This window comes from Bombus impatiens, unplaced genomic scaffold (assembly GCF_000188095.3).
Source record: "Bombus impatiens unplaced genomic scaffold, BIMP_2.2 scf_0096, whole genome shotgun sequence".
Classification (NCBI taxonomy): domain Eukaryota; kingdom Metazoa; phylum Arthropoda; class Insecta; order Hymenoptera; family Apidae; genus Bombus; species Bombus impatiens.
In genome coordinates, this window is record NT_176515.1 from 1,738,004 (window position 1) to 1,751,713 (window position 13,710).

The window sequence follows — 13,710 nt, forward strand, 5'->3', positions numbered from 1 at the left end:
TGTCGAGTGTTACAACTATTTCCTTTTTAAGGAGAGCTATAGAATTATTCCATGCCTTTGTTAGACAAAGCGTTCATCCCGTGACCGCGGCTACGTTCGGCGACTGACTGTCGCCTCGAGCCCAAGCTCATTATCACATCTCTTGAACAATTACAATCGGATTGAATAACTATAATTGTTCAATTACAGCTATAGTAGACTCTAGGTTACAATGTTGCGGAATTATCCAAAATTCCAAAGGCTCCGGTGTTCTTTCATCTCCGACATATATAGAGAACTGAACTATAACCAAGGTCTATTCTAAACTATATAAATGAAGCTAATAATAAGGCTATAAATAGGGCTAATGTTTGATTTAATCCATCAATTTGTCCATACCGTTACAGGGAAATATTATTCAGAACAATGCAAAAAATGGTGTAATAGTGCAACAATATGGCTTGGCTTTGAGGGAAGTTAATCGTTCTCAAGCAGGCAATTATACTTGTATTGCTAGCAACGTCGAGGGAGATGGTTACAGTAATACTGTCGAACTTAAAATCATGTGTAAGTTTCTGATGCCTCTAAACCTCTTTCACTTTAGAATATAGAATACGTTATTTACATATGATATAATATATAATTATATTAAATATATATATATCTCTATATCAAATATACGTATTTGTTACGTATAAAACGATTAATGTCATTTGTATGATCAATATTGTAGAATATATTCTTAATACTAGAAAATTCAACATTTTATTTATATTTTTTAGACAAACCTATTTGTTTACCTGACCAGAAACGAATTTATGGCGTAGCTCGTCACGAAGATGCCCGAGTAACATGCAGTGTAGAGGCATACCCATCTCCAGATAGTTTCCGTTGGACGTTTAACAATACGGAAGAAATGGTAGATGTACCTCAGGCACGGTACAAGAATTCTACACGTCATAGTCAAAGTATTCTTATTTATCGACCAATTACAGAAATGGATTACGGTACAGTGTTCTGTTGGGCAAGTAATACCGCTGGCCAACAAAAGAACGCTTGTATATTTCATATCATTCCAGCAGGTATGTGACATATATAAATTATTGTAAGATAATTATTGAGAACAGTTGTTGTTTCATTTTTCAAGCAAATGAAAACCATAGAATACCCTATTGTAACTTTTACCAGTTTGAATATTCCATTCGAACGAGATCTTAAAATGTATATAAAACATATACATGCATATATTAGAAGTGGAGGTACCTACATTTTTTTTTGTCATGGATTCTGTACTCAATAAAGCTTCATTGACGTTTGACAAATCAATTGCACGAAAAATAGAATCATGTTCTTACTCCTATTTTTACCCAATCGTTATTGTATGCTGTATATCTGGAAAAAAAAAATGGATGTTAATATTTAGAGAATTGTTTTTAGACATCAAAGAAGTGAAATACGTTTAGATATAAAATGATCGGTTAAGGTTTATATTTGAAACTTATACGCAATTTAACGTTATATTAAAATCTAATTACATTACCCGCATGCAAATTAAGCTGAGCCGTCATTAAAGACCGGTATCCATTTATCCTATATGTATTTTCATCATTGCGTATCATTCAGTGATGTGTTGATTGTCCAAATTTAACGAATGGCATATAAATATTTCTTATAATTGTATAATATATAGACGCAAAAATTCGTTTCGTTTATCAGAATAATGCGCGAAATGGGAACGGTGAAATGATAGTACATCTACAAAATGCAGATACATGTACACACTTATATATCGCTATGTCTTGAATTTATCGCAAGAGAGAGTTAGTTTCTCTGCGTGGTTAGAGCAATTTCGGAAGTTCTTACTCTTGTAAAATGTTAAATCATGCCTTCACTTTTGTGAATGAAACATACGATTTCGAAGTGAGAGTGAAGGTTAGATACGAGATAAAGTCCACATTGATATACACTTATCAATCAAATATTTGAAGTTCATTTTCTTAAAAACATACCTCGGAGTGGAAAAACCTTGTTGCATGTTCTCAATTTATCTTCTCATATAATATCATCTTCTCTTCGGTTGTATCGTCAGTTACGAGATACATTGTATAAGATGTAAGCGTAATGAACCTGGAATAAGAAGTATCCTCTCATAAGAAGTATCCTCAGACGAAATAGAAAATTTTCATGCGTATGCTGTGTGTTACTACGTTTGCAGCATTCTTACATATGAAGTATTATAATTCTGTAAAATGTGATAAATCATAAAATTGGGGTGCAACCAACTCTGGAACTATTAGTTGTCTCTGTGCGCGCGCGCGCGCGCGCGTGTGTGTGTGTGTAGTGTCGTACATCGGTAGCTAAACCATACGCGATGTTATTCAATGGCATTACACGATGCAGACAACTAGGGTTCAGCTATTGATTTACGTTGATCTTTCGGATCTAGTTTGACACACTCTGCTATATGAAACGATATCATGTGGCATCTATTTTGGATCAGTTTTTAGTGTGTGATCTATTTTCGGAATATTTCTGTTTTATCATTGTGTTGTTATTTCATCGTTCCCATTTCACTAATTAACTTGATAATTTAGAAGTGATATACTGTCAAAGTCGATTTTGCGACACTATATTGTACTATTGTAGGAGCCGAGGAAAAATGAGGGCTCCGGCAACGGGAATCAAATCCGCAACACTTGTATCCTGTGATTGGCCAGCCGCACCTTAATAAACTTTGCCAAAGCGCCCTCGCTAATTCCTCGTTGTTATTGCTCCTTTTGACGGGTATGGAGGCCTCGGCCCCACACTATTACAAGGTAATATTTATACGCCATCCGTTAAATCTAGAGAATTATAAATATATCACTATAAATTTAATGATAGCTTATCTGTGCTGCATTTTCTCTGGTAGTACAGCCATATTTTTCGGCCCAGGAGCAATAATATCAGATCAGATAGTATATTTGTAAGCATCGGATATTTAAGCAAGGATTAATATGATGAACAACGTTCTGATATGAACCTTTCGACGATGATTGTATTTGAAATCACGTCGATTGCTATACTATTTGTCCATTTTTCGCCATCTTGTTCCCATACTGATCCCATCTCTTCTACTCTTCAACATCATAATTGCACTATTATACCAGTGTATGCACAATGCACATCTTACGCAGGATCTCAGCATCGCTGACTATTTTCCCGTTCCTCTAATTTTCCTTATCGTTTCCATCACTGTCATCACAACAATCTCAAACACTTCTGTTGTTGATCTTGGTTAGGTGCTTATGGTCTCTTCTATACTTCTCCTTTTTTACAGGTCATTTTTTCCTCTCCTTCTCCTCCTCCTTCTTCTCCTTCTCCTTCTCCTTCTTCTTCTTCTTTTTCTCTTTCGTCTCTTTGCGCAATTTCTTACGGTATACTTGTAAATTATTCGGTTAACAAATAAAAGTTGAATGAACTGATACGTGAAGATTCTTGCGTTGATTCTTGAAAGTTTTCAAAGTTTAAAGCTAAAGCTTTAATAAATGCCAAGTATAGTCTTTAATCTTTTATGAAACTGGAAAAAGATTAGTTTCTGCATATTCCACAGATAAGGTATACGAAATGTAAGAACGCGCAAGCAAATAATCATCCCATAATAAACGTCTAAAACTAGGGCTATGCGGCATCGCCTCGAGTGTCGCAATCCTGAGTTTGTTGACGAGTACGACGATAGCCTCGATTTAATAATTTTAAGAGTGGTCGGTACGTTTTGCGTTCCTCCTAAATTGCCTCAACGTCTCGAATATGAAAATATCTGCAGAGAACCTCCTTTCCTACCATTTTAAGTAATTAATAATAATGTCCTATTGATCATTTTCGAGAACATCAACAGAGAATAACAACAGTAAATAAGCTATAAAAAAGCTTGTTCCTATATTTAATAAATTTAAAGATGGAGCTATCAACAATATGGTAACTCTGTAATGAACATGTCCTATACCCCCCCCCCCCAAGATTTATATGTGTTCAATCCCTTACGGATATATTATATCGATGCATTCTTTCTCATTTTTAAATCATTACACAATCTATCGTTTTTGTTTATGTTTATGTTTCCACAGGAAAACCTGAATCTCTGTACAATTGCACGCTATCTAATCAAACAACTGATTCACTCTCGGTGGAGTGTTGCGTTGGTTTCGACGGTGGTCAACCGCAGCACTTTCTTCTTGAAGTCTTTGATCAGCATACAGGAGTACTGCAAGCAAATATTACATCCGAAGAAAACGCTGTTTTTACCGTTCACGGATTACAATCTGGCAAAATCCTTAACATGGTTTTATATGCCGTAAATGCGAAAGGAAGAAGCGAACCCACTTTGTTGGAAGGATTTACATTAAAAATTGCTGAGAAACAAACTGGTAAGTAATGTTATATACTGTCAATACTGGTATTATCCTGATCCTGTACTATTCGATTTCTCCGATAGATACATAATTGACTTTTAGATCACGTTGCATTTATTTCGAAAATATATTGCATCAAACTGGTCTTCTGCTGTTTCCGTTTGAAGTGTAATTTCGATATTTGCTCGCTTCAGATAAGTAAATGGTCTTCGATTAGCATTGTGTACAACAAGTTACTGTTATTTGTATGCGGGACAATAGTTTAAACCTTTCGTAATACGTCGATATTAAATCGCAAATTGTTAATGTTTAAACATGTTCGACATGAAAGATAACATTTTCATTTGCCCTTTCCAGTTCCCTTTCATTGGTTCTGATCTTTATATCTATTTCAATCTACTATACCGAATGTATATATAAAAGTTAGCGATATTTTCTTTTGCCTTTTCCTGCATATCGTAACTTGTTAGTATGCAAATCATCATACTTGAATTATAGCTTTCGTATTATTTTAAATTTCCTGTTATTATGCATTGCAAGTATGGTATATTCCAATTTTCAAATGACGTACAAATTGTCGTTTTGACACAATTACATTGATGCATATATTTTGTTCGCAGGAATACCAGTACCATTCGAAATTTCCCCATTATTAGGAGGATTGATTGGAGTAGTAACTGCATTGCTTTTTGTTACTATTACTATTCTAATAGCTATGAAAATTAGAAATGAACGAAGAACTCAAAGACCAAGTGATTTACCGTTAAAGAAAAGTACTGCACCCAGTTCCGAAGATTTGTATGATACGGAAGATAGAAATCCAGATGTTGTACCAATAAATAAAGGTACGTATACTAGAATCTACATTATATTATGTAAAACTTATCAGCTTTGGGGAATAGAATGTGGCATGCACATCTCTGTTATTGCAAGTGTTTCTTTTTTCTTTTTTTTTTATTTATCAAGGACCAATACGCACTGTCGGCCAGTGCCAGTCACCAGCGACCCCATTGGATTCATTGGAGCATATGAGCATATGCAATATATGATCACACGTATTTGGTCGCGGCAACCAGTGAGTCCCCAGCGAGCACGGAAACACGAGCGACGCAAACGCGGTTCGCTGATCTGTAATCAGTAGAGACTAGTGCTTTTTAACAAATGTTGCGGACGTTCGCAACTTTCGTATGGTATCTTTGCAAGAATGGATGCATCCAATATATTTCCTTTTTCTTTCTCTTTTCTCTCTTCTTTTTTTTTCCTTCGTTGGGAATAACTTTATAATTGGAACAGTTTTTCCGACATCCATTCCGTCGACGTTCTCTACGATATTCAGAACTTTCGAGTCTCCGAGCTCGGTCTGTGCGTTTTGTCGCTTGGTTTTTGGTTGCCGGCGACTGATTAATAGTGCCAATAGGGGCCTTCAGGTTTTAAAAGTTCTCATAAGCAAGCAAGTAATAATAATAACAATAATAATAATAAATTTGAAGGTTCTGATTACCAATTGACGGGATCAATATCTGGCACTCCGTTAGCCACGCAAAATACACCGGATGGACTTACGGCGACTTCGCTTTCTATACAACAAGTGACTCACCTACAAGGATTGTCATCGTATCCACACGAGTATAATAATTATCCGGCATTATCGGTGAGTTACGTTGGTTCTAGTACTTCAATTTGGTTTGCTTTCTTCAATAGAAAGTAAACTGCCTTTTCTTTCGGGTTTTCTTTTATTTTTCTTTTTTTTTTTTTTGTTTTGTTTTGACAGATAATTGTATTTACAGTAACTGAAGAGAACGTTGTTCTCTATGAAAAGACAAATCAAAACGTGTATACAAACATTATTGCATAAAGAGCAGTTTTAAATGAAAACTTTTGTTTCTACTACCAATATTTGCACACAGATACTTACTTATTGTATTTATATCAGAAGAATAATATAAAAAGGAAATACATATGTACATAGTACTAATTTTGTATAACTGAAAGTAAAAATAAAATAAATTTGCAAATAACAGTGGTGTCAATATAAAGCTGTTCAAACCATAGGACAAATAGCTCTTATTATATAATATTTGAAATAACTAACTTTTAATTATTTTTGTTAGAATTTTCGAAATTTGCTCTGTGACGAAAAATTAAATTAGACACTGATAACTATTATTTAACACATTCTAATAATTATCTAATAATAATAACTATACGTACATATTGTCATGATATTGATAACATTTATCTCAAGAAATATAATTTTTGCTTTAAATATGGCCTGGCCAGTACTGGGTTAATTCTAATCCTAAATATGCGGCAAAGTGGAAAGAGGAAGGGACACGTATACCGCCAAACTAAAAAAAAAAACGTGAAAGTTTTAAATTATAACTGTTTCTTTGCTGTAAAAAGTTATGTAACAATTATTTATTGTTGTTTTTTTCAGTTAGAATGTTATTTATTGAAAGGTATTACTATCGCTGTATGTCAAGACACCGTCTGACTTATATTTAGATACATAAATAAAAAACAAAAAATTGACGTTCGCACAGAACGAACGAATGTTAGATATTGGTCGCTTAAAGTTTTTAATTTGATTAATGCTTATGATTAGAAGAAATTAATTTTTCAAAATTGCGATTGATTTAATCGATTGAAGAAGTTGGATATTAGTCGCTTATTATGTAATTGTCCAGACTAAATCATTGTTTTTTATTGCATTGAAAAACTATTTGTGATGAGACGTACCAACAAAAGGTAAACGGAAATTTCTGAAACGTGAACACACAAAATATAATGATACACGAAAGCTATAGCTTTTTCGCCTCAATAGTAGTCGAATGAAAGAAAGATTATCAAATCTTTTTTCAAGAAACCATATCGTGAAACGATAAGACATTGTAAAATAATACCATTATTTTATAACGGATATCTTTCTCTTGAAGTAAGCGTAAATTTTGCCTTTTAAAATAGGTTCTGTACGAGTCAAATGCTCTGCTACTCTAAGTATTTATAAGCATTTTCATCGAGCATATTATTAATGTTCAAAGCTTTGAATAACCGAGAACATATTGTCTTGATACTTGAAATTTGTTTCAGAGAATCATACAAACTATCCCATCTTGTAGCGCCAGGTCGACCAACAAGGAATCATCTCCAAATGTAAATCACCGATTTTAATGAAACTTACGAACGATGTTGTTCTCGAAAAAATATTTGACATGTATTTGTTTTACGGGCCGAAATTTATGTCGAAGAAGTGAAGACAAAGCCCCAAAGCTCGGGGCTTGGAAACATATTTCACAGAATGTTTTGGAAGCCATTACTTTTAGAAAAATAACAGCCAATTTGTTCTTAAACAGCAGAATTCAGCTGTGTGAACAACTTCGGGAAAAAATTAATTCGATAAAAAGATTTAATAAAAATTCACATGTTTCTGCTGATTTTTAGTGCAAAAAACTGGAAATGATGTTGAAAAGTTTGAGAAAATAGTACATATTTTCAGAGCATTGCGCCTAATCCAAGTTGGAAAGAAAAGAAGCGGAACGAATGCGAACGCGAATGATCGCAATGGAATCAGACCCAGTCCAATCTCATACGTATTTTCGGCTACAGCTTTCATGTACGGTGCATTGGCCGAAATAGTTACATTTATTAATCGCTTGATGAGCGGAGCGAGCATAGTATCTCTTCTCGTACAGATACTTTGTTTCGCTGGTTTTCTTTCCAACTCTGCATAGTACGTAGATAAGCGTTACGATAAATATATAGACGTAATTCTTATAAATGAGAATAAATATAAAGAGATCAGGACTGACTTAATAACAATAAAAATACGTAAACTCTTCGTGTTACGCCCATCATATAAGTAATGTTCATTCTCACGTTTATGTATGTACACATGCAAATTTGTATATTCATTTATTGCGCAAATTTGTAAATTTATTTACTGTATAATTTTATTGCATAATGTGATTTATTCTACAAGTAATAATGTAATGTTTTTTCAATCCTTTTCAGTTATCAGACGAGGTAACGTACGCCGAATTATGTTTGACACGTCCATCAGCATTATCAACGTTAGTAAGCGATACAACGTTGACTGGTGCAAGTGGAATCGGCAGTTTAAGTACACTCGACGGTTATGGTAGTGGGGTGATCGTAGGTGGTAAACCGTGTACGAGAGAAGCTACGATTTATGCTTGCATAGATCACAATGCAAGACCATTAAAAATCGATCCATCATCTACTTCGCCGTTCACATTGGCATCTCTGTCGACAAGAAATACATTTCGGGACTGTAATGTTTCAACGATGAATAACAAACACCCCACAAGAGAAATTGTTACTGTACGTACACCGTTAATATCAACCCAGGAAAGTTGTGTATAGGGATGCGATTTTGACGCGCTGAATATCAACGAATACTACGTTTGATCTGTTGTGCGCGTCTAGTTCTTAAATGTGGTTCTACAACCATTTGTCCTATAACGAAACGTACATACATACATATATGATATTTGATATGCGACAAGTGTGTAAAGTAGTTAACAGAATTAACGTCAGGTGGACTAATCAATCATTAATTGTCAAATATTAGTACGGTAGCGAAAGAATACAAAGGAACAACGTGTCCTCTTGGTATATTAAAAATAAAAGCGTGATATTAATGTTAATCCACGAATTGTTCAAAGACACTAATAAGTTAAGTTTAAATTTGGTCACTAAGACTGATTTAAATATTATGTAACCTTCCATGTACAGGGTGCTCCGTTTATTGTAAGCAACTAAATTGTTTCGCCCGTTACTTGAAATGCAAAAATATTCGCGGTTGTATGATTTAAAGATCTGTTTTTAATACTAGATGGACATTACAAGTTCACGAAGCTATACGCTTTTCGTTACTCGTGTTATAACTCGCACCAATTGATTGAAATGCGGAAGATCAGTGGTTATATCGGTTCTCAATTTTTCGCTGAAATCAATATACATTACATCATTACGCATTTCATGCATTAAGATATTAATTACCATTTCTTCACCCAACCTCCATATTTTTCGAATTACTTACGATATGTAAGTACTTAGCATTGTGTTTAGCGTATTAAACTATAATATTTTGTATAACTGATAATGATATTCATTCGGGTGATATGGAAATTTCTATGACTACTTTTTATCCATAAAATGCTGATTTACCTTTCACCATCGTATGATGATAAAAATTCATGGTGTTACACAAAATGATACGAATAACAGTGTGAGAATTGTCAATTCTGACAATGTAAGAAATATATTTTTTATCATCAATAAATATACAGGAAACATTCGATAATTGCATAAGAATATTCTCTTCGTAATTGCACAGTCGTCATCCTTGTTACGGGATGGGAGGTTGGGTATATCGTATTTGGTGTCGTTTTAATCATAAAAATGTAGGAAACATGTTGTTGATAAACATGTGTCATTTATCACAAATCAAAAATAAGAAAGGTTGATTTTTAAGTTAAACGTATCAGCTTGTCTCCAGCCTTTAACGTTTGCCGAACGTCCCTCTTCCTCTTTCACTCACGTTGTCCTTTTTCTACGTTCGGCACATCTTAAATCTCAGTTTCGAGAATCGAGAATCGTTTCTGCCTTTGCAGAATTTGCAACACTCGATTTTTTTGCAATTACCGAATGTTTCGTGTATTTTGTCTCGTTCTCTTTTCTTAATCGTGTCGGCCGGATAAAATACGACGGTGCGCAGGAAATATAAATCTCCATTGATTCATAAATTTTCGCGGTTTACCCCTTATAGTTAATATACATATAACGGAGGTTAAGCTACACAAGGTTGTGTCAGGATTACTCTTCTAGCGAATTTTAGCGAATTTCTTGTAACAAGTGATATTCGCAACAGGAAAGATTGCTGTCAGTCGGAAAGGAATAAAAAACAACAAACACATACAAACAATCTCGCTTGACATTTGTCATTCCTTCTCTAGTTAATTTGAAAATTCGGAGCCTTTATAGATCCGTGACTAGAGCGGAGAGAGATAGATAGATAGATAGATAGATAGATAGAGAGAGAGAGAGAGAGAGAGAGAGAACTCCCATGTACATGTGTACATATATACTGTCACGACATGAGAAATTGCCTTAATCGACGAGATACCTTTCACGTAGTAGCACTGCTAGTCAACGAACGATTCAAGAACGGCCTCGTTCTCAACTTACTGCTAAGAAAGAAGTTGGGTGTACTGGATCCAAGTCGTCGTCGTGTGAGCCTTATTAGGCTGAAGGAGGACATTCAAAGTGGACTGCTAGGTTTTAATCCGGAGCGGGTCAAGAGTGAACGAGTAGAGAATATCGGAGAGGGCAACATCGAAAGAGAGTATTCGTACAAGTTAGTCGTAGCTCGTCCTCTTGTGACTCACAGTACTTTTATCTTCGCGCATATCGCTCGTCACAGAAAGCTCGCTTCTTGTATATGTTAACCATAAGCGAGATGCTTAGTTAAGCTATGCTGTATACTGCCAAGTTAAACTATGATGTAGTGTGTGAGTCAAAGGAGATCATCGTTTCTTTGTCGACTAATGTGAACAACATATTTTAAGGAAAGTCAACGTAAGAGCCTCGAATCAAATGCAACCTACATCATCATCTTTTTCCCCATCATTAATAACAATGAAAAAAAGTTGTGTTCATGAGTTGGAGATTACTATATATATATATCTTCGCATATCTTGTTTAACTTATTATACCGATATAATTACTACGCTATAAATTCCAGAAAAGTATTTATGAGTTGATACATACTTGGATTATTTCAGAGTTCAATAGGCTTTAATGAATTTTTATCACAATTAAAAAATTAAATAAAGCTGATCAATTGAAACTGGGATCACACAATGATTTAATATTTAAACATATCAATTCGATCATTATTATTTATGGCATTATTTTTAATGTCCACGCGTATGTGCACGGTTGATAATTATTTGAAATAGGGGCAATTTCAGCGATGATCTTGAAATGTGTTATCAAGGTCAATATTTCGAACAACTCTTTCTTATGTATGTAAACCGCCGTTCGGCTCCGGTCCAAAAGTTATAAAGCAATTTACATTTAATACCAAATGGCGTTATTCGATAAATCATTTCACAAATATTTATTTTGTAAACAATGTTACAACGACGGTAGGTATATTTATATATTGTATATCTTTCACCAGTTGAAGATCAAAACAACATTCCATATGTGGCGAATGAAAAGAGAGTTTGCGTTTCGTCCCGGGACTACCGGTGGACTCGTCAGTAAGGCTATGCCCGGTAGTTCCTGCCTTAGACGTAGAGGGAGTCTCGCTAGGTGCGGAATTTGTATCAATCGCTCGTATATTCGACCGCTAGCGAGTTAGACAGACTCGTTGTCATCGTAGCCCTCTAGTGTTGGCGGTTGGTACCAGTGGATCGCCTGGGAGGTGTTGCGCCGCGTTGATGCCTCGACCTGTCGGCGGCCTATTGATACCGATCCGCCACACATACATATCAATCGATGCATCGAAAATTATTTAACGCCTATCTTGCCGCCATTCGCTGCCCGATGCTATTCTATGCCCGAGGTTTTTCTTTTTTATTTGTCCAATGTTAAAAACGATTATCTCATCGATGAGCTAAGTTTAGGTTGGGTTGTATAAAAATATCTAGAATAAAGCATAATCTTAAAGTAAACGTAATCGAAGATTTTTGCAAATATCTTGGCAACTAAAGCATAGCGGCGGTTATACACACATGTATGTATGTGTGTATAGGAATGTTTGCTTTGAGAATGTATTTCAAGGTCATGGAAATTGGTGAGGTTGCCTGTATTCCGAACCTTCCCGCAGGGAGGATTCGCTTTTGCGAGTCTATGGGGGCTGGCAAACCCACGTTCCCGCAGCCAGGGAGGACCGTCGGGACAAGCGTCCCGCTTACGTGAGTCCTCTATGTACACCGCAAGGAAGGTTGCTGTGGTGTAAGACTAAGTCTTCCCCACGGAGCCTTGGGTAGTAGCGCACCCACGATCCTGAAGCCAAGGGTGAGACCGTCGGGAGAGCCGCCGAGGTACATTTCCTCAACTTCCGCTTACGTGAGTCTCATCTGGGTCTGACTGCACGGTTAGCAGGATAGCCGTGCAGCAGAGACGTGGCGGTACATCCACAGGCGCGGTCCCACCGTTGACAAATGAACGGTACCACGGGCGGTCGAGTGTTAGCCCAGAGGGCGTAGCGAACCCTTGGCTCGACCAATAATGGGTATGGACTCGTGGTGGCAGTGGTTGTGGCCAAATGCTGGCAAGAGGGCTGGATTAAGGAGGACAAAGTCCTCCGAGTGGCCTTCGGCGGGTGAGCAGCGTCCCACCTGCTCCGGATACCGTCCCGGAAGACGGAAGGGCTTGGGCCCCGTTCGACCTGAGACGAGTGAGCTTCCTGCGGGCCTAACTATTTGAGGTAACCCGGTACTCGGTACCGTGTGCGCTGGTTGGGCGTATCCCAACTCCGATGGCTTCTAGGGTTGCCCGGGTGCTGTTTAGATACTAAATCTCAGGAAAGTACCCGACACCAGAAACCAGACTACATGTATTCCGAACCGAGTTACCGCACCGTTTAATATACATAGTATTAGTTGATTTTAGTTCCAATCAATATATAAATTTGATGTAGCACTGCTAGTATGATGATAAATAATATGTATCATAAAAGAACGTAAAAGTATATTGTAAAAGTGTAATATGACCAGAATATATATGTCGGGTTTACATTAGAATTAGAGTTAGGGGCGTGAAACGAATCTTCGTTTGGATTACACGTTGTCGTTATGCAATAGAGAAGACATTGACTAATGCAAATACGATTATCATAAAACCAGACAAGTAACCGTGGTAATTAGATATTCGAGAAACTAATAGCGATGATCCTAGGTTCAATAACGAATCCGCGGTAGACGGGATGAAAGATGAACGTGCTCACAAAATCTAAGTCGGACGCGTAATATTCACTGGTCGTAAGGGGTTACTCTTTTCGTTGATGAGATCGCGAGAGAGAATGACTTTCCCGTCCCAATGATGCCACAGAGGAAAACTATAATGGTGCGTGTCTAAGGACACGAGATCATCGGATTCGTCGAGAAAAGCCTTCGTTCAGAAAGTAAGGGAAATTGGCGTTGCTGCCAATCAGTGGTTAGAAAAAGATGCTAGCCGCCCTCGAGGGAAAGTTGCTAGTGGGAGACGTCGCTCGTTGAAAAATAGGTATCCCCTATTTTCACGTAGTTGGGACAAAGACTATTTGTCTGTTTGAAGGACTTTAGTTAGCTAAATCTTAAGATTTATA

The 13,710-nt window shown here is 36.4% G+C and overlaps 1 protein-coding gene and 1 long non-coding RNA gene across 14 annotated transcripts in view; one reads left to right on the top strand and one right to left on the bottom strand.

Annotated features, from left to right (window-relative positions):
* Positions 1 to 10,310, top strand: part of LOC100746249 (carcinoembryonic antigen-related cell adhesion molecule 5) — a 100,483-nt gene extending 90,173 nt beyond the window's left edge. For 8 of the 13 annotated variants that reach the window (XM_024364430.2, XM_024364429.2, XM_003486061.4 and 5 more), the window contains 7 exons: positions 387 to 546; positions 762 to 1,061; positions 4,086 to 4,385; positions 4,991 to 5,215; positions 5,861 to 6,021; positions 7,461 to 7,523; positions 8,382 to 10,310. In XM_024364430.2, the coding sequence (XP_024220198.1) occupies positions 387 to 546; positions 762 to 1,061; positions 4,086 to 4,385; positions 4,991 to 5,215; positions 5,861 to 6,021; positions 7,461 to 7,523; positions 8,382 to 8,753 (1,581 nt within the window). In that variant the 3' untranslated portion in view covers positions 8,754 to 10,310. Of the gene's footprint in view, positions 1 to 386; positions 547 to 761; positions 1,062 to 4,085; positions 4,386 to 4,990; positions 5,216 to 5,860; positions 6,022 to 6,141; positions 8,173 to 8,381 lie in introns of those variants that run through there. The other 5 variants (XM_012394661.3, XM_033318415.1, XR_004460849.1 and 2 more) reach the window with 4 other exon arrangements.
* On the bottom strand, positions 1,074 to 2,619 carry LOC112212011. The gene is made up of 4 exons (XR_004460850.1): positions 2,204 to 2,619; positions 1,989 to 2,106; positions 1,520 to 1,734; positions 1,074 to 1,371 (listed from the first exon to the last, which is right to left on the bottom strand). It is a non-coding gene; the product is annotated as an uncharacterized LOC112212011 (long non-coding RNA).
* Positions 10,311 to 13,710: the final 3,400 nt, after the last annotated feature.